This window comes from Podarcis gaigeae (genome assembly GCF_964106915.1).
Source record: "Podarcis gaigeae genome assembly, chromosome: 13".
Taxonomy (NCBI): domain Eukaryota; kingdom Metazoa; phylum Chordata; class Lepidosauria; order Squamata; family Lacertidae; genus Podarcis; species Podarcis gaigeae.
In genome coordinates this window covers 5,194,311-5,214,593 of record NC_139689.1, presented here as the reverse complement: position 1 = coordinate 5,214,593, position 20,283 = coordinate 5,194,311, and the positions used below count along the sequence as shown (strand labels likewise).

Here is a 20,283-nt window from a genome sequence, read left to right as displayed (position 1 = left end):
GACAAAGGCTCAGGGGCTTTGCCCTTCCCCTCCATGCCTTCGTTTGCCCCCCTTTCCCAAAACACGTAGGAAGGTGGGTGGCGAACATCTTTCCCCATCTGAAGGCAAGGGGCGTCACTCAGACACACGGCTGCCCTTCCGCCAGCCGCTCTGTTGCTCCCGCCGACACCGCACCATGCACCCCTACAAGCCGCACGGCACGGACGCCTTCGGGACCCCACTGCGGCGCACCCCGCCACGGACTGGGAGGGGCGGCCTGAAGAGGAAGAGCCCGTCTCCTCCGCACCCCCAAGGCTGCAGCAGCCCTGGCAGTGGACTGGGTGCCTTCCTGGCCAGCCATGGGATTGACCCTCTGCCTGACTCGTCTGTGGGATGCAGGTAAAAGACGCCGGGTGCAGGATTCAAGGGACAGTGTGGTGTAGTGGTTAGAGAGTCAGAGCAGGACCTAGGAGAGACCAGGGTTCAAATTCCTGCTCGGGGGAAGCTCACTGAGTTGTGGCCTGGGGGCCAGTCACTGCCTCTCTCAGGCTGGCCTACCTCACAGGGGTGTTGGGAATAAATGTGCGCCACCTTGAGCTCTTTAGAGATGGGATATAAATACCGTATTTTTTGCTCTATAAGACTCACTTTTCCCCTCCTAAAATGTAAGGGGAAATGTGTGCGCGTCTTATGGGGCGAATGCAGGCTGCACAGCTATCCCAGAAGCCAGAACAGCAAGAGGGATTGCTGCTCTCACTGCGCAATGATCCCTCTTGCTGTTCTGGCTTCTGAGATTCAGAATATTTTTTTTCTTGTTTTCCTCCTCCAAAAACTAGGTGTGTCTTGTGGTCTGGTGCGTCTTATAGAGCGAAAAATACGGTAAATAAGACTGGAATTGTGGCCAGGGATAGGAATATGCCTTCCTGCTCATTGGTTTATACCTAGTCAGACCAAGCCAGCGGTAGCTTCCAAGGATTTCAGGAACAGATGTTTCCCAACCCCACCTTGAGAACCTGTGACCTTCTGCACACAAAACAGGTGATCTACCTGCCGAGCTGCCAGCCGCTTCCCTGAAAATCCACCACTGCATTTCTTGGGTGAATCATGGGCCTCGGGTGGTGAGTGCGAGTTCAACCACTGTTGAACCCAGCCCAGCTGTTTAAGAGGGAATGTAGCCACCCAGCGGGTCTGAGCAGAAGGAGGCTGGGGGCAAAGGTCAACCAGAACTTGTTTTCACCAATTTTTGCTGTGGGGTTAGACGAGATTGGCTGTTTATTGGGCATCCGTTCTGATTTGTTGTCTAGACAACCTTGCGTCAAGCAAATGGCATCCCACGCTTTCCCGTGCATTTCCTTAATGTCAGTTCCTGTTCTCACAAAGGGGGGGGGCGAGAGGTAAGCTTTAATTACACACCTCCCCTGGTTTATTTTTTCCTTCCCTTTTTTATGGGTTGTGGAAAAACAGTGACCCCTTAGCACTAAATTATCTTAATGTAAAAGCAGGACATTTATCAAGGCCCTACATATTTACGAGTGACTAATAGTGTCTTCAGAGGAGCTACATAGAGCCATTGTCACAGCTTGTCCTTCTGATGCAAGCCGGCCCTATCGTTAGGCAACCGCTTCAAGCAGCCAATGTGAGCAAGTGGGCAGTGGTGGCGAGGTCCAAAGGGGAAACTGATGAACTTTGTCCTTTAACCATCTATGCCCTTTTAGAAGTGTGTGGAATGTTTTTAATGCATCTCTGTGGCAGGGGGTTTTCCGTCTGTTTGGTTGTAAGTCGCTTTGGGCTGCCCGGACCAAGATAAGCAGCTAACAAATTCAATTATTAATAATAACAACAATTCAAAAAATTGGGTGGAGTCAGACCATTGGGATCCATCTAGCTCAGTATTGCCAACACGGACTGGCAGCAGCTCTCCAGAGTTTCAGGCTATCCCAGCCCTACCTGGAAATGCCATCGGGGAATGAACGTGGGAGCTTCTGTGTGGGATGCAGGCGTTACAATACCTTCCCTTAATGCGGCTCCACCAAGAATTGAACTGGGTTGCTGGTTGCAAACTCACAATATCTTCACCATGGAACCAACCAACCATTTGCGGTCAAAGGTTGCCTCAACCGTATTTGTTAAGGTCTACTCCAGGAGTATGGAAGTGTATGGAAGTGAAAGCTGGACCATGAAGAAGGCTGATCACCGAAGAATGGATGCTTTTGAATTCTGGTGCTGGAGGAGACTCTTGAGAGTCCCATGGACTGCAAGAAGATCAAACCTCTCCATTCTTAGGGAAATCAGCCCTGAGTGCTCACTGGAAGGACAGATCCTGAAGCTGAGGCTCCAAGACTTTGGCCACCTCATGAGAAGAGAAGACTCCCTGGAAAAGACCCAGATGCTGGGAAAGATGTAGGGCACAAGGAGAAGGGGACGACAGAGGACGAGATGGTGGGACAGTGTTCTGGAAGCTACCAGCATGAGTTTGACTAAACTGCGGGAGGCAGTGAAAGACAGGATTGCCTGGCGTGCTCTGGTCCAGGGGGTCACGAAGAGTCGGACACGACTAAACGAAAACAACTCTAGGGGTCAACAAACTTTTTCAGCAGGCGGCTGGTCCACTGTCCCTCAGACCTTGGGGGGGGCAGGACTATGGGGGGGGGGGGAGATGAACTAATTCCTATGCCCCACAAATAGCTCAGAGATGCATTTTAAATAAGAGAACATTCTACTCATGTAAAAAAACACTGATTCCAGGACCAACTGCGGGCCAGATTTAGAAGGCAATTGGGCCGGATCTGGCCCCCGGGCCTTAGTTTGCCTACCCATGCTCTACTCCATTTAAAGAGACGGAACTCATTGGACAGGGCCAGGCGGGGCCGAAGGAACGTGGGCATGAAAAAGGCCCTGCAGGATCAGGCCCATGCAGTCAAGCATCCTGTTCTCTCAGTGGCTGACCAGATGCCCATCGTGGGGAACCCCCAGGGAGGGCCAAGTGCAAGGCCACTCTCTCCCCTTCTGCCATTTCCATCAACTGCTATCCAGAAGCATTTCAGCCTCTGGCTAGTAGCCATTGATAGCCTTACAGTAAAGGTAAAGGGACCCCTGACCATTATGTCCAGTCGTGACTGACTCTGGGGTTGCGGCGCTCATCTCTTTTTACTGGCCGAGGGAGCTGGTGTACAGCTTCCGGGTCATGTGGCCAGCATGACTAAGCCGCTTCTGGCGAACCAGAGCAGCGCACGGAAACGCCGTTTACCTTCCCGCTGGAGTGGTACCTGTTTATCTACTTGCACTTGACATGCTTTCAAACTGCTAGGTTGGCAGGAGCTGGGACCGAGCAACGGGAGCTCACCCTGTCGCAGGGATTTGAACCGTTGACCTTCTGATCCACAAGCCCTAGGCTCTGCAGTTTAACCCACAGCACCACCCGCGTCCCATGGATAGCCTTAGCCTCCAATAATTGGTCTGCTCCTCTTTTAAATCTATCCAAGGAGCGGCCTCACTCCCTCCTGTGGCAGGGAGTTCCCACAGTTTGCTGCAAAGAAGTACCTTATTTTATCTGTCCTGAATCTTCCAACATTCAGCTGCATCGAATGTCCATTTTGTTTCCCGAGGCAGAGGATAATATGCCCGCATCCCCTTCCACTGGCTGTCGAACCTTTCTTCTGACACTAGCGATGGGGTAGCCTCACCTGAGAGGAAGAAGCAGGGCAGCACATGTTGCTCACCCAGGTCTCACGTCTGCCACCTGAGGCAGCTCCCGCACTTTGCCTGACAGCTGGGCCAGCAACCCAGAATGAGAATCACAGGTCACAGCGGGCAGCTCGATGGAGGTGTTGACGCAGGGTGTGGCAGCTGTGGGGAAAATCCAAATTCCAGGCTATGAGAATTTGAAAATAAAGCTGCCACAATCATAATGTGGTTCTTCAAATTGATGGTGCAACCACACTCAGAATACCGCATACCGTTCTGGTCGCCTTGCCTCAAAGCGGATGTTGTAGAGCTGGAAAAGGTTCAGAAAAGGGCAAGGGGATGGAGCAACTCCCTTATGAGCTTTAGAGAAAAGGTGAATAAGGGCTCATCCACACTTCTTTTGTGCCCCACACTTTCTCAATAAAAGTCTGCACTTTAAAGCTCCATGTCTGAGCACACACCACTGCTTTCCCCAGGAAACCCCGCTCTTTAACACTGAATCGGAACCAACGGCAATTCGGCTTTTCTTCTGCGGATTGCCCTTTGCTCTGATTCATCAGTAAATAGCGGGGGTTTCTCCAGAAAAAAACCTGGGGCAAATAAAGAGGGTTTGGACACAGCTTTAAAACGTGGGTCTGTGCCTGGAAACACGCCACAAAAGGAAGTCTGGATGAGCCCCCAGAAGTGACATGATGGAAGTTCGTAGCATTATGCATTCTAAAGGGAGTGAAGAGAAAGAAAGCTTTTCTCGTGGACGTCCAGTGAACACTGGAATATTCAGGTCAGAATAAGCCCTTGTTAAACTTTGGAATACTCTTGCACAGGACTCAGTGATGGTCGCCAAGTTGGATGGCTTTAAAAGAGAGTTTGGCAAACTCATGGGGGATGAGACGCTCTGTGGCTACTAGTCCAGCAGGGCTGCTTTAGTTGGTGCCAAAATATTGTCCAAATGTGTGTGGGGGGGGGGGAGTCAGCTGCCCTTCCAACTTGCTACCAGAAGGGAGCCTTGCAGAACCACCAGTCCCCCCCCCATTCCCCTTGGGGAGAGGTGCTTCTTCCTTGCCCCCCAATTCCTCTACTCCCATCTCACCCCTATTCCATGTTCCCCACTGCACACCCTCCCCACTGATACAGACCACCCGCGTGGCTGTTTCTCCCTCCCCCGTTAAGTGCTCCCCTCAACCCTCCCTCCCACCTCTCCGCGCTTAAAGTCCTAAACTGCTATTACCCCAAATCCTTTCTCTCCCCCCACCTTTTTTTCTTTTTTTATGGATGCTCTTAACTTTATCCATCATTCCTCTTTGGGTGGATTATCCGAGCCAAGAGAGAGATAGGGGGGTTAAGAGCAGCGGGGGCAACACGTGTCCCCGTTAAAGGCTTTCCGCAGCTGTCGTGGTCTTTCGTTTTTCCGCCCTCTTCCCCCCCCCCCAACCTCCGCCCCCCCCCCAGTCACATACGCCAATCCCCGCGAGCCCAGGAGTCCGGCTGCCCCCCTCCCTCTCCCTAAGAGCTTTAGGAGGAGGAAGTGGAGGCGGCGGTCCAGAATATGCTTTCCCCATCTCCGCCTCTGCCTACATCTTCGCCTGCATCCCCGAGCATCCTTCGTCCTCCAACGCAGCGGGTCCCCTCGCCTCCCCCCCACCCACAAAAAAAAGGCCGGCGGGGGAGGAGCCTGGCATGCAAATGAGGCCCAGCTAAACCGGGGCGAGGAGCGGCATCCCGGACAGCAGCTGTACTGAGGGTGCCCTCCCTCTCCTCTTCCTCGCCCCCCCCCATTGCAGCCCTCCCCATCTCAGCACCCCTCCCCTCAAAGACCCACCCCCTTTTTGCATGCAGCTCCCCCCACAGGGAAGGAGGCTGCCAGGCGCCCACAGCCCATAAGCCCCTGGGTGCGTTGTGGGGGGGGGGGGGAGAGACACACCTTTGGGTGTTGGGGGGTCCCCGGCTGAGCCATGCAAGTTTCCATCGCCTGCACGGAGCAGAACCTGCGGAGCCGGAGCAGCGATGACCGGCTGTGCGGCGGGGGGACGCGGGGCCAGGGCAGCGGGGGGCAAGGCAATGGGGGGTACCAACCCCCCGGCAAGGGACCCCGGCTAGCCATGGGGCCGCGGGCGCCCGGGCAGAACCTGCCCCACATCGCCTTCCTGCTGAGGGAGTCCACCGGCCGAGCAACGGGCATGAACTACAGGTAGGGGCTTTTTTTCTGATGGGGGATGGGATATGGAGAAGGGGGGGCTGGAGCGAGGGGAGGGTTTTTTAGGCTGGGGGGATCCATGGAGACGGCTTGCATGGGGGGCAGGATAAAGGGAGCTGGTGGTCTGGCATGGGACCTCACCCCTGTCCCAGAGGAAGGTTAAAGGAGTTTAAACTGCTGGGGGGGGTGCTATGGGGTTGCTAAGGAGAACTCTCTGCTTGAGATTATGAGGAGGGGGGCAGAGTCGAAGTCGTTTGCAGGACACCCCACGGGAGGTGTCTGCTGCCAATGGGGGTTGCTGGAGGATGGGGTGGAGAGAGAGGATAGAGGATTTTTTTTTGGGGGGGGGGGTTCAGTCCCTTGGAAAGGGAGAAGGCGGATTCTGCAGATGAAGAAGGACCTTGCAGGGAAGACGCGATGGGGGGGGGGGGAGAGTCTCACACCACATGTGGAAGCAATATTTTTTGAGATGCTTCTTTGCAAAATTCTTGAGTGGGGGGGGATGAAGAGGTGGGATTTTGGCTTTTTCTGAGGCTGGCAGCTCATCCTCTGCGACGGCTGGGGGGGGGAGCTTTTTGGGGTGCAGCGTGCGGAGGATGTGGTCCAGAGGGCAAGGAGAAGCAGGAAAGGCACGTTGGAGGGGAGCAAAATCCCAAGGGCAGCTATTGGGGGGTGGGGAGAGGGGGGGAGTGTGAACTTGTCCCTTGTAGATACTTCTATACTAGGGGTCCCAGGACTCTTGGGTTCTTTGAGAAGAAATTCTGACCTACAAACAGAGGTTGTGTCAGGCCAGGATCCTACCCTAAATGTTGGGGGGGGTAAGAGAACTAGTGGGGTGAAGGAGGAAAGATTGGGGGGTCTTGGGTAGAAAAGCTCTCCCTGAACCTCAAAAGGCTGAAGGGGAAGGGGGGGTTTCATCTAACTCTGGATTACGCAGCGAGTTCGGTTCCTCTTAGAGGAGCTGTTTTGGAATGGGGGGGTGGGGAGGCACAAAGAAGCCAAAGCAGGGCCCCCCCAGTAGTTACTGCTTTCGCCGCCGCCCCCAAGCACAGACTCAGAACTGCACAGACGCCACACTTCCAATCTCTCTCTTCATATTTGGCATTTTAATCAAAGTTGGGTCAGATCTCTGCTAACCCCAAGGTTAATCCATTTGCTCACAAGAAAGGGTGGGTGGGGAGGAGAGAGCCTTGTGTGGGGGGGTGCTGTGCCTGTGAGCCAGGACGCCTGGGTTCTCTGAAACAGGGGGAGGGACATAGGATCTAGCGGGTTGGAGCAAGGAGGGGTGCATAAAGGCGGGGGAGGGAGGAACTCCCCCCCCCCATGAACTTGTGAAAAAACTCTGAATGGAGGGTTTTTTTAAAAAAAGGAAAATTGGGAGTGTGGGGTGGAATCATTGGAGCCCATCACCTCTGGGAGGACAGGGAGGGGCGTGGGGGGGGTGTAGTGGTATCTTAACACAATCTGGAGAAACACACAATCTGCAGGTTTCCCCGGAGAGGGGTTGTGGCGAGGGAAGAAGGTCAGATTTGGACACTTTAAAAAAATTAAAGGCCACCCAAAATCTCTCTGCATTTGTTTTGGCGTAATGTCTGAATGTTGCAGTAATGCAGGGGTGGGCCGTGGAAGGGAAAGGAACTGGAACCAGCACTCCTCAAATCTTCCCTCATTCTCATCCCAGCCCAATTTAGGCCTGTGCTATGTATAAACACCCCTCTGGCACAAGTCCTCAGATCCAGGAAGGGCAGCGAGGCCTAGTGGTGGTGTTTCATGAAGAGGCTGTTATTTCTGCTGAGTGTTTTTTGGGGGGAGGGATATATGAAAACGTGAAGGCAGGAGGACTCTGGGGTTTCCTTTTATGTGCTGTGTGTGTTTTGCCTGCCTAGAAATAGGTTGTGGGGGAAGAGGGGAAAGGGAGCCAGGACTCCTGAGTTTTCTGGCACAGGCGTGGAGCCGAATGGAGTGGGTTTTCGAGCGAGGTTGGGATGGGCCTGGCAGGTGGCCAGGACTCCTGGACCCAATTCCCCTGGTGCACCACAGAGTAGGGTTGTTGCTGGGGCTGGCCGGCTTCCAAACCACCTCGCAGAGCCCATAATTGCCGCTCTGCGCCTCTGCTCAGGTTGCCCTGGGCCGGAGCCAGCCCAGTTCCGAGGTTGGAAAGCCAGATTAAAAGCAGGAGATGCTGAACTTTCAACAGGAGGAGCGGAGTCATGTCTGTTCCTTGGGGGCTGTGGGAAAGTGGGGAGGGGGCAAGGGAGCAGCAGGGGTGAGGAGCCGGGGGGGCTTGCATGGCAGGGGGGTGGTCCTAGCTAGAGGTGAAGGTCAAGGACCTCAGTTCTGCAAGAAAGAAAGAAATTAATATGTATATGTGTTTGTGTGTGTATGCGTTCGCGCAGAGGAGGCTGATGTATTTACGTAAAAATACAGGTATAGTGTTCTATTTTGGGCCGCAAATTGTATTCCTGCTTCTGATCTCATTCCTCTTGAAGATGTAGATGAAAACATTGCTGAATATTTATTATTTATGTTCAGTGTTTATATCCAACCATTGCTGTGTACAGAAGGCGCCTAAGGAAGTTTATGGTATATTAACTTTTTTTTGGGGGGGAGGGTAAGTGCATTGTGCAGAGGAAACCCCAAACTGAGGTTTAAGTGCATGGGGAGGGGCGATCACTACAGTCAGAAGAGAGCAAAATTTGTGCTGGAGGCTGAGTGAGTCTTTTTCAGCTAGTGACCCCTGAGCATGTAGAGAGTGCTTTTTTGCATGCCACTGAACCAGCACAAGCAGCCATCATAGAATCATAGAGTTGGACGAGCCCACAAGGCCCATTGAGTCCAACCCCCTGCCAAGCAGGAAACCCCATCAGAGCACTCCTGACATATGGTTGTCAAGCCTCTGCTTAAAGACCTCCAAAGAAGGAGACTCCACCACACTCCTTGGCAGCAAATTCCACTGTCAAACAGCTCTTACTGTCAGGAAGTTCTTCCTAATGTTTAGGTGGAATCTTCTTTCTTGTAGTTTGGAGCCATTGCTCCGTGTCCGCTTCTCTGGAGCAGCAGAAAACAACCTTTCTCCCTCCTCTATGTGACATCCTTTTATATATTGGAACATGGCTATCATATCACCCCTTAACCTCCTCTTCTCCAGGCTAAACATGCCCAGCTCCCTTAGCCGTTCCTCATAAGGCATCGTTTCCAGGCCGTTGACCATTTTGGTTGCCCTCCTCTGGACACGTTCCAGTTTGTCAGTGTCCTTCTTGAACTGTGGTGCCCAGAACTGGACACAGTACTCCAGGTGAGGTCTGACCAGAGCAGAATAGAGTGGCACTATTACTTCCCTTGATCTAGATGCTATACTCCTATTGATGCAGCCCAGAATTGCATTGGCTTTTTTAGCTGCCAATGCTGCCAAATGGCTGCACATGCCATTTTCAGCACCCAATAACCACCAACAGTATCTGGACTTCGAGTGTCGCGCCCTGGAATAGGTTTTGATTACACTCGAGGAGATTGATGGATTATTAGTCACTTTATTGGGCCTCCAGGATTTGGGGTGTGTTTGTGGAGTAATGTCTCCCCATGGCCAGGTGACTGAGGGTTTTCCTGCAGGTTGACCAGCTGGCTTGAGTCACCTGGGGCTATTGCTTCCAAAGGGCCAAGCGCTCTGGATATCCGGTGGCAGAAAACCCAGTCTTGCCCCTTGGCACACAAGCCTTTAGAGATGCTCAATATGGCTTGCACAGGAGATATTCCCCGTAGGATTGTGCCCTGGGGTTAGACAGATCTATAGGACCCCAGTAACCTACCCCTCCTACCATCTGCACCCTGTTCTCTACTTGGACTACGTAGCTCACCCTTTGCGAACGTGATGCCGCTGCACCGCAGCTAGCTGCTTTGAGCTACAACTCCCAGCAGTCCCAGTCAGCATGGGGTGTGTGGTCCCTGCGTTGCAGTCAAGCACCTTGTCTTAAAGAATTTAGGAAGTGGGCGGGGGCTCCCCTGTCCTTTAATAAGGCCTTATGATCTGGCACAGGCTCAGGGCTGGGTATGTCGTTGTTGTTGTTTAGTCGTCTAGTCGTGTCCGACTCTTCGTGACCCCCTGGACCAGAGCACGCCAGGCACGCCTGTCTTCCACTGCCACCCGCAGTTTGGTCAAACTCATGCTGGTAGCTTTGAGAACACTGTCCCACCATCTCGTCCTCTGTCGTCCCCTTCTCCTTGCACCCTCCATCTTTCCCAACATCAGGGTCTTTCCCAGGGAGTCTTCTCTTCTCATGAGGTGGCCAAAGTCTTGGAGCCTCAGCTTCAGGATCTGTCCTTCCAGTGAGCACTCAGGGCTGATTTCCTTCAGAATGGAGAGGTTTGATCTTCTTGCAGTCCATGGGACTCTCAAGAGTCTCCTCCAGCACCAGAGTTCAAAAGCATCCATTCTTCGGCGATCAGCCTTCTTGATGGTCCAGCTCTCAATTCCATACATCCCTACTGGGAAAACCATAGCTTTAACTATACGGACCTTTGTTGGCAAGGTGATGTCTCTGCTTTTTAAGATGCTGTCTAGGTTTGTCATTCCTTTAGGGCTGGGTATATTGTGCCATAAAACCCACCTTTAGGAAGTGGAGCTAGAGGACGCTTTGGGTCCCTCCTCCCAACTTTAAAATTCTATGGTTCCTTCTGAGCGATTGAGGTTGTTCTGGTCCACTGGAGAGTTGTGGGGGCCCCCGCGATTGGGTTTCTGGCCTGTCTCCCCTCCACCATCTGTTTTCCACAGCTCCCTTATGGTTTAATTATGAGGCCAAGTCGCGATCCGTATCCGCACAGCAGCTGGTGGGTAGGGGACTTTGATACTTGCCCCGGATGTGGGGAAGGGAGAAGGGAATGGGGTTGCCATAACCACCTCTCTCTCTCTCTCACCTCCCCCTGCCCCTCCAAGGGAGACCTCTGGCTCAGCAGCAGAGCATCGGGTGACGGGTTCAATTCCAGGCTGGGAGAAACTCACACACACACACACGACACTGCCATGTGAAATCCCAGAGGGTTGCTGCCAGTCTGTGCAGGTCTCACAGCAAATGTGGTTGACCTGCAGAAAACACAACCTGGAAAAAAGAGACAATGCTCGTACTTTTGTAAACTTAAGAAAATCTTTAATAAAAATTATTTAAAAGAAAGTTCTTCCTGACATTTACTGTATTTTTTGCTCTATAAGACTCACTTTTTCCCTCCTAAAAAGTAAGGGGAAATGTGTGTGCGTCTTATGGAGCAAATGCAGGCTGCGCAGCTATCCCAGAAGCCAGAACAGCAAGAGGGATTGATGCTTTCACTGTGCAGCGATCCCTCTTGCTGTTCTGGCTTCTGAGATTCAGAATATTTTTGTTCTTGTTTTCCTCCTCCAAAAACTAGGTGTGTCTTGTGGTCTGGTGCGTCTTATAGAGCGAAAAATACGGTAGTCAGAATCTCCATTATTGTCATTTGGAGGGCTGGGAGTGGGGTTATTGGTCTGTTTCCTTCCCCCCCTCCCTGACTTTATTATATATTTTGTGCTTTCACATTGTATTTTTTATGCTGTCAACTACCCTGAGATCTATGGATGAAGGGGGGCGTAAAATGAAATAAATATTGAATAACATTTGGTTCGGGTCTTACCCTCTGGGGCAGCAGAAAAACAAATTTCCTCCATCTTCAATGCGACAGACAGATTTTTCTACGAAGCTGAGCAGGGGTTTCCTGTCTGTGGTCCGTGGGGCAGCTGTGGTCTTCAGGTGGTCTTTGGTGGTATGTCTGTAAAAATGCAATTAAGAATCGTGCATCACCTGCTACGGTGCATTACAACTGCCACAGAAGGCAGGAAAAGTAATAAGTGGTCTTCCGTGGAGCAAGAAAACTGCTAGTACTTTTGCAAAGCTAAGCAGGGTGTGGTCTGGTTTTGAACTGGATGGGGAACCTCATGTTGAGATTCCTGCATTGCAAGGGGTTGGATTAAATGACCCTCTGGGCTCCTTCCAGCTCTACATACATATCTACAATTCTAAGACCCTCAGCAATTTTCAATTGGTCTGCGGCAGTGGCGGTGACACAGAGTTTGGGATTTGAAGAGGGGTGATGAGCAAATCTCCACCTGCTTAATGTCTGTGTGTCCTGTTCCAGCACAGGAGCAAGGGCACTGAAAGAAGTTGGCGACTGTTGTTGTTGTTGTTGAGTCGTTTAGTCATATCCGCCTCTTCGTGACCCCCTGGACCAGAGCACGCCAGGCACTCCTGTCTTCCACTGCCTCCCGCAGTTTGGTCAAACTCATGCTGGTTGCTTCGAGAACACTGTCCCACCATCCCGTCCTCCGTCGTCCCCTTCTCCTTGTGCCCTCCATCTTTCCCAGCATCAGGGTCTTTTCCAGGGAGTCTTCTCTGCTCATGAGGTGGCCAAAGTCTTGGAGCCTCAGCTTCAGGATCCGTCCTTCCAGTGAGCACTCAGGGCTGATTTCCTTCAGAATGGAGAGGTTTGATCTTCTTGCAGTCCATAGGACTCTCAAGAGTCTCCTCCAGCACCAGAATTCAAAAGTGTCCATTCTTTGGCGATCAGCCTTCTTTATGGTCAAGCTCTCATTTCCATACATCACTACTGGGAAAACCATAGTTTACTTAACTGGCTATTTACTACAGTATATCTTTAATCTGAGCTTCTTCAAGGAGCTTAAGGCCTTGAACCTTGTTCTCCTCCCTACCCCACCCATTTCACCTTCACAACAACCTTGCGAGGCAGGTTAGGCTGAGATAGAGAGTGACTGTGCAAGGTCCATAGCTGAGCAAGGATTTGAACCTAGGCCTTCGCAGGCCTGGACAGAGACTGTGAGTCAACCTTGCCCTTGAAGGTCAAAAAAAGGGAAAGGGAAGGAGAGAGATGGAAATTGCCCAGAGTGATTGATCCCTACTCCTTGTTTTGTGGAAAGAGCACGACTTACTGGGTCCAACAGGAAATTGCAGAGGCTCAAAACTATTTGCAAGTCATCCTGGAGAGCCCCTTCTCATTCTCCAGTGTGTCGCTAAGATGAAACGCACTCTGTGCATGCTCCATGGCACTGCCTTTAATACTGACCCGTGTTTTTAGAACCTGCCTTGTTTTTCAACTTCTAAGTTGTTTTGAACTGTTTTGAATATTGCGCTTTGTTAGCGTAACCTGCCCAGGGACATTAGGGTGAAGGGTGGGAAACAAACAAACAATCATACATTCAGCTGTGCTGTAGTAGCTTATCTCACAGCTTTTGGGGGGATTCTTCCACAACAACCTTACTAATATTAGTGCAACCGTTGAGCAGCCTTTGTCCAAAGAGCTCTGCAGCGACAACCTCCAACTTGTTGTTGTTGTTGTTTAGTCATTTAGTCGTGTCCGACTCTTTGTGACCCCCTGGACCAGAGCACGCCAGGCACTCCTGTCTTCCACTGCCTCCAGCAGTTTGGTCAAACTCATGCTGCTAGCTTCGAGAACACTGTCCCACCATCTTGTCCTCTGTCATCCCCTTCTCCTTGTACCCTCCATCTTTCCCAACATCAGGGAGTCTTCTCTTCTCATGAGGTGGCCAAAGTATTGGAGCCTCAGCTTCAGGATCTGTCCTTCCAGTGAGCACTCAGGGCTGATTTCCTTCAGAATGGAGAGGTTTGATCTTCTTGCAGTCCATGGGACTCTCAAGAATCTCCTCCAGCACCAGAATTCAAAAGCATCCATTCTTCGGCGATCAGCCTTCTTTATGGTCCAGCTCTCATTTCCATACATTACTACTGGGAAAACCATAGCTTTAACTACACGGACCTTTGTTGGCAAACTTAAATGGCTTTAAAAGAGGATTGGACAAAATCGTGGAGGGCTCTTGAATGGCAGTGCTTTTGAATTTCAGTCGCTGGAAACCGCAGGAAGGGAGAGGGTCTCTGGTGGACCACTGTGAGAACAGAATTCTGGCCTGAATCATAGAATTGAAAGGGGCTCCCAAAGGTTATCCAGTCCAACCCCCTGCAATGCAGGAATCTTCTTGTGTTCTTATCTGCTCCACCCCAGAAGTAGCGGCAGCGGCAGCAACTGAACCCACCCCTGCCCTTCACCCCACTGCCATTTCCTCTAAAGTCCTGCTCTGCCCCATCCCCACCCCATTATCTCAATAGCAGAAGCTCCCAGCCATCGGCTGCAGTGACCCCATTTCCAAGCCCCGAGCTCAGGCTCCCATCTATTTTTATCCTCCGTTAACCGCTCACAGCGGTGGCTCCCCTGGTTAACGAAGCTGCGAGAGGCGCGCTGGGCAGACGGCAGCGCTAATGAACATGAAGCGGAGGGGGAAAGCCAGGCTCCGAGAGGGAGCCGGACACCTCCCAGGGCGCTTGGTGCAGTCACTCGGGGGAAAGTGCCCGCGAGAGGAACCCAGGAGTCCTGGCTGTGCTCGCTTGCAGATTCGTCACTCAGCCGATTTGCACAATGAACCAGTTAAGAGAGATTAAGTCCACCCGGGATTGCATTTTTGTGATGCAGGCAACTAATGCCAAAATGTAATTCAAGAGATGAAACTTGGGCACAGGAGGACATCATCCTCATCGTACCAGCATTACACAACTCCAGCTGTTTTCTACTCAGACTTCACCAATACTTTATCAAGCCCTGACCAAGCCTTCACCTATGTCTTGGAAGGTCAAGTTCCCCCAGTTAGCAGAACCATATGCTGCAAAGTTTTGCTAAGATGTACCATCTCACATTGGGATGTGGGTGGCGCTGTGGGTTAAACGAGCCTAGGACTTGCCAATCAGAAGGTTGGCGATTCGAATCCCTGCGACAGGGTGAGCTCCCATTGCTGGGTCCCTGCTCCTGCCAACCTAGCAGTTCGAAAGCACGTCAAAGTAGATAAATAGGTACCGCTCTGGTGGGAAGGTAAACGGCGTTTCCGTGCACTGCTCTGGTTCGACATGACCTGGAAGCTGTACGCCGGCTCCCTCGGCCAGTAAAGCGAGATGAGCGCTGCAACCCCAGAGTCGGTCACGACTGGAGACCTAATGGTCAGGGGCCCCTTTACCTTTACCTTTTTACCATCTCACATTAGAGGTGAGGAATAGCATGTTTGAATGGTCTCTCACATAAATAGTCTTCTGCATATGCTGCCTCTTTTTCGGTGCCCTTTCGGACGCAGCAGCGGTTGGAGTGTTGATGGGCGTCCCAGTGCATGCGCTCTGCTTGGCGCAAGCTGAGAGGTGGCACGAGCAGGCTTGGATCGATATGTTGCTCTGTAGAGTGGAAGGAAAATGATATGTTTGAGGAAGCAGTTTCAGATGTGCTCTAGCGAGGCATGCTGCTACAGCCTAGACCAGTGGTTCCCAATTGGGGGTCCGGGGGTCTACAGAACACAGGCAGGAGGTCCGCGGCACCATCCCCTGCCAGGGACTCACTTATCTTGTTAATTGCACAGTGAAAGCTACCATAATAATCCAAGGATCACTAAGCCTCTGCTCGTGACCAGGGCCTGCTTGCTGGCAGGGGGGAAACCTGTGAGTTTCTGGGTGGCAAGTGAGCTGGGAATTGGGTACAGACATCTGATACAGTTTCTTTGGACTCTTGCAGAGACACACAGAGAGAGAGAGAGAGAGAGAGAGAGAGAGAGAGAGAGAGAGAGAGAGAGCTCCATGGGATGTGTTCACATGCTTACCAGTTTTTTAAAAAATCTTGGAGCCTCAGCTTCAGGATCTGTCCTTCCAGTGAGCACTCAGGGCTGATTTCCTTCAGAATGGAGAGGTTTGATCTTCTTGCAGTCCATGGGACTCTCAAGAGTCTCCTCCAGCACCAGAATTCAAAAGCATCCATTCTTCGGCGATCAGTCTTCTTTACGGTCCAGTTCTCACTTCCATACATCACTACCGGGAAAAACCATGGCTTTAACTATACGTCCTACTGTCTAGGGGTAGGCAATTTGTGGAAATATCACAAATTTTATGGTCTGTTGGTGTGTTTTTTTGGTTGGGTTTTTTTTTTTTACTATACCTAAGATCCTTTGCTTATCAGGGGCCACCCCACATTTTCTGCAAAAAAATTGCTTTGCACAGACCATATAGAGTTATCAAAATTTTCAAAAGTAGGGAGCCTGTGGTTTGGCTTTTGAAAAATTGGGGGTCCTCAGTAATTAGCTAATTGGGAACCACCTGGCTTAGACCTCAAGGAATCTCTCCCTTGTCCCAGTTTGCTTAGCTTTACACTTAACATAAAATAAAATGAACCCAGTTTCCTCCTCATCGACAGGCCTTCTCCTGGAGGCCCCCTTTGCTGTGTTGTCTGTTGGTTTTGACGGAAATATCCTTGGGGGAGAGACTGGACTGTGTTGCTCTGTGCTGCTATTAGTATTAGTATTTCATAAACGTTCTACACTCCTTGACTGCAGATAGAACCTCAAAGCAGTTTGTGGGGGGGGGAAAGAAAAAGGAATAAAATGACCACTAAGAATTATTTACAACACTAGAAAGTTGTAACTTACAGAAAGTTGAAACACTAAACAAGTTAAAACTCACCTCGGCTTTCTAAGCACTTGGGTAGGCTTGTCTAAACAAGATTTATTTTCCAGCAGGGAGCTCCAAGGAACAGTTCTTGCAAATGCAGAAAGGGTGTTATGCGGGACCTGTAAAAGTGCCAATTCCGCAGATTGAAGCAGTCTGGTGGGCTCGTGTAGGGATAATAATAATAATAATAATAATAATAATAATAATAGTTGTTGTTATTATTATTATTACTTAATGCATTTTTATCTCACCTTTCTCCCAAATTGGGAATCAAGGTGGCTTGCGACATATATATATATATATATATATATATATATATATATATATATATATATATTTGCTTTCGTAGATTTTCACGGGTACAGGAATGCAGGTTCTGGTGTCCTCGGGTGTCTTCCTGTGTAAAAGTTGGGGTGTCTAGGCGACGTTTCGACGAGCCTGAAGATGACGAGTGAGACCTCGTCGAAACGTCGCCTAGACACCCCAACTTTTACACGGGAAGACACCCGAGGACACCAGAACCTGCATATATATATATATATATATATATATATATGTATATATATATATAATTTATAAAATACTGTTGTGGATTTGGGAGGGAAAGTTTAGATTTTGGCCTGAGTCCCTTCCAATTCTGAGGGCCATGTACTCTGTGAGGGTTAGACTCTATCAGAGGAGGAGGAGGAGGAGTTTGGATTTGATATCCCGCTTTATCACTCCCTTTAAGGAGTCTCAAAGAGGCTAACATTCTCCTTTCCCTTCCTCCCCCCCAACAAACACTCTGTGAGGTGAGTGGGGCTGAGAGACTTCAGAGAAGCGTGACTGGCCCAAGGTCACCCAGCAGCTGCATGTGGAGGAGCGGGGAATCAAACCCAGTTCACCAGATTACGAGACTACCGCTCTTAACCACTACACCACAGAGCAACTTCTCTATTCCAAACTTTAAAATGGAAAGCGTAATGCTGGTGGTCAACAAAAGAGGTTTAAAGACTGTCTCAAGGCAAATCTAAAAAAACTGTAGTATAAACACCAACAACTGGAAAACACTGGCCTGCGAGCGCTCCAGTTGGAGAACAGCCTTTACCAAAGGTGTCATGGGCTTTGAAGACACTCAAACTCAGGATGCAAGGGAGAAACATGCGAAGAGGAAGGCACGTTTGGCAAATCCACACCGTGATCAACTCCTGCCTGGAAACCAATGTCTCCACTGTGGAAGGACGTGTGGATCCAGAATTGGCCTCCACAGTTACTTATGGACTCACTGTCAAAACTGTGTTAATGGAAGACAATCTTACTCAGCTACGAGGGGTTGCCAAAGAAGAAGAAGAAGAAGAAGAAGAAGAAGAAGAAGAAGAAGAAGAAGAAGAAGAAGATGATCAGAGGAGGTTGCTGAACTGGTCAGACAAGTTTGTAAGGCAGTGACCTTAACTGACTACTTCAGTGTCCTCATCAACATCCCCAAAGAATTGAATTGGTTGCAAGAGCCCCAACTAAGTGATGGCCCCCCCTCCAGTCAAATGGGTGGGCTTTTCCTCCACCTGCCTCCCCTAGTTGCTAGTAGCCAGAGCTGTGTATGAGTGGGCAGGATAAAGGCTGGGAACTGGAGGCACAGAGACCTGCTTGCTTTGTGCTGGATGCAACGCTGCGACTTAAAGAGAAGGAATATCTGGGAGCATTAGTGCTGCCAGTCGTTCATCTTGTGCTCAGATTGTAAACAGATGTGAACAAAACCATATATCCTAAGGCTCTGCTGACCGTCGTTCCAAGAAAACTAAACTCTGGGCAGGTGCTGGAATTCCTGGAATCTCACGCTGCTGGGAGATTGCGGCGGTGCGTAACAACACGAAGGCATAAAAGCCAGAGTTAAAATACGTCAGAACTCATTTAGAACCAGCAAATAAAATATAGTTTGCCCTGGCAGCATCGTCTGCAGCTTGGTTTTCTGAACGGAGAGGTCTTAGCTTGCTGGCAGAAGGAAAGCAAAGAAGCAGCAGTCTAACCTCTCGGGAGGGAGTTTCACAATACGGGAGCCACCACCGAAAAGGCTCTCTCTTGTTTCACCACCAGCCATGCCTCTGATGTTGATGGGGCTGAGAGAAGGTGCTCACCCAAGGATTTTGGCACCTGGGCAGGTTTGTATAGGGAGATGGATATACGTTTACAGGACCCAGCATACAGTTATATGAAATCTCCAGTGGTAACGCAATGTTGCGAGAGCATGTCACTTGTAGGATTCCAAGAGGCTCCCACACAGCAAAAAATTTATCTTAATTTTGGTTTCTCCTGGATTGAAGTTCTTCCTTTTTCCTTTTTTGCAGGAACCTTGGCAAATCAGGGCTTCGCGTTTCCTGTCTCGGCCTGGGTGAGTTCATGGGAGAAGGGGGACACTAGGAATGGCAGCGGGTTGCAGTATGTCTGCTTTGGGGTAATAATGTGGGGAGGGCAGTTTGTACGTGCTCAGAGGCACTCTTCACAAGCCCCAAGGCCATAATCTGCCAGAGCCTTCCTTGACATCAGCAAGCCCCCTTTCAGATTATACTGTGTCCAGTGGGCTCATTTGCTGGGATGGGGCCTTTCACAGGGGGTCTTGGGTAGAGCTAGGAGTGTGGCCTGGCTGCGCCTATCCGTCTGAATATCTTGATTTCTCCCCTTGCAGGTACTTGGGTAACATTTGGGTCGCAGATCTCAGATGAGGTAAGTCCAAGCCCCATGCCCCATCTACCCTCCTCCCTTCTGGAGATTTCCCTGCCAGGCATTATTTGACGCTTATCTCCCTCTCTCGTTTTTTTTGAGATGGCGGAAAATGTGCTCACCATCGCTTATGAGAACGGGGTCAACCTCTTTGACACGGCCGAGGTCTATGCTTCTGGCAAGTATGTCTGGCTGTTCCGCCCTCGGCTCTTTGCAGGATTGCTGCCACCTTTCTGCCTGCGCCTCAAATAGCCCTGTGTGACAGGGAGAAATTCAACAGGGGAAGCTGCATTCCCACACCGGAGGAAGCTACGCCTTCTGAATTTCTGCCTGCCCCGCAGCTGGCAACCCTAGGCTGTGGCCATCTTTATTCTGAGCTGCATGACATGAACGAGTCTCTCTGGGGTTGGAAGGGGAATCATGGGGGTTTTGGCACTTGCATTCCCTCTGCCAAGTCACTCTCAGTAACTACCGTATTTTTTGCTCTATAGGACGCACTTTTCCCCCTCCAAAAAAGGGAAAATGTGTGTGCATTCTATGGAGCGAATGCAAGCTCCTTGGCTTCAGCGATAGCCGCCTGAAGCCTTCGGAGTGCAGCGCTACGCTCTGAAGGCATCAGGGATAGCCGCCTGAGGCCTCCGGAGGTCCCGCTGCGCTCCGGAGGCTTCGGGTTCCTTTTGCTGAAGCTGGGAGAGCAAGACTCTCCCAGTTTCAGCAGAGAGGGAGAGCTGCGCAACGCCCCTTCAGCCAAGCGGGAGGAGAAATGGAAGGGGCTCCGTTTCTCCTACTGCTTCGCTGAAGGGGCGCTGAGCAGAGAGGGGGAGATTTTTTCTTTCTTGTTCTCCCCGTCTAAAACAAGGTGCGTCCTATGGTCAGGTACGTCCTATAGAGCGAAAAATACAATAATTTCGCCAGAAGAAGGCCCTGAAACCCCAAATCTGGGAGCCAACCCATCTGATTTATCGGCCCAGCCTTCCTAGGCAGCGGTAGAAGAGTGGTACTCTTCCCATGCTCAGAAGCCCTCTCACCTTTACTCTTCTCTGTGTGGCCTGTTCTAAGTTTGAGACCTGGCTTGATGGCTGGGGATAAGGAAATACCCCGAGTGTGAAATCTTCCCCTTCCCTACGGATTACAGTAAACTCAGCCCTTGTTTTCCTTGTTAGACTTCTGCCCGCCAGACATGTCCAAAGCAAAGAGCTGTCTCAAGGCTTTTTGGAATGCAGTAAT

At 50.8% G+C, this 20,283-nt stretch overlaps 1 protein-coding gene and 1 long non-coding RNA gene across 5 annotated transcripts in view; one reads left to right on the top strand and one right to left on the bottom strand.

The window, feature by feature from the left end:
• Positions 1 to 20,283, top strand: part of KCNAB3 (potassium voltage-gated channel subfamily A regulatory beta subunit 3) — a 59,477-nt gene that overhangs the window by 17,789 nt on the left and 21,405 nt on the right. For 2 of the 4 annotated variants that reach the window (XM_083706894.1, XM_083706893.1), the window contains exons 1-4: positions 5,181 to 5,851; positions 18,684 to 18,727; positions 19,022 to 19,059; positions 19,159 to 19,238. In XM_083706894.1, coding sequence (XP_083563020.1) covers positions 5,616 to 5,851; positions 18,684 to 18,727; positions 19,022 to 19,059; positions 19,159 to 19,238 — 398 coding nt within the window. In that variant the 5' untranslated portion in view covers positions 5,181 to 5,615. Of the gene's footprint in view, positions 1 to 5,179; positions 5,852 to 18,683; positions 18,728 to 19,021; positions 19,060 to 19,158; positions 19,239 to 20,283 lie in introns of those variants that run through there. The other 2 variants (XM_083706892.1, XM_083706895.1) reach the window with 2 other exon arrangements.
• LOC310829115 overlaps positions 11,371 to 20,283 on the bottom strand; it is a 31,001-nt gene continuing 22,088 nt past the window's right edge. The window contains exons 2-4 of the long non-coding RNA XR_014557155.1: positions 16,375 to 16,515; positions 14,901 to 15,102; positions 11,371 to 11,632 (exon numbers count right to left, since the gene is read on the bottom strand). This is a non-coding gene — a long non-coding RNA (uncharacterized lncRNA). The remainder of the gene's footprint in view (positions 11,633 to 14,900; positions 15,103 to 16,374; positions 16,516 to 20,283) is intronic.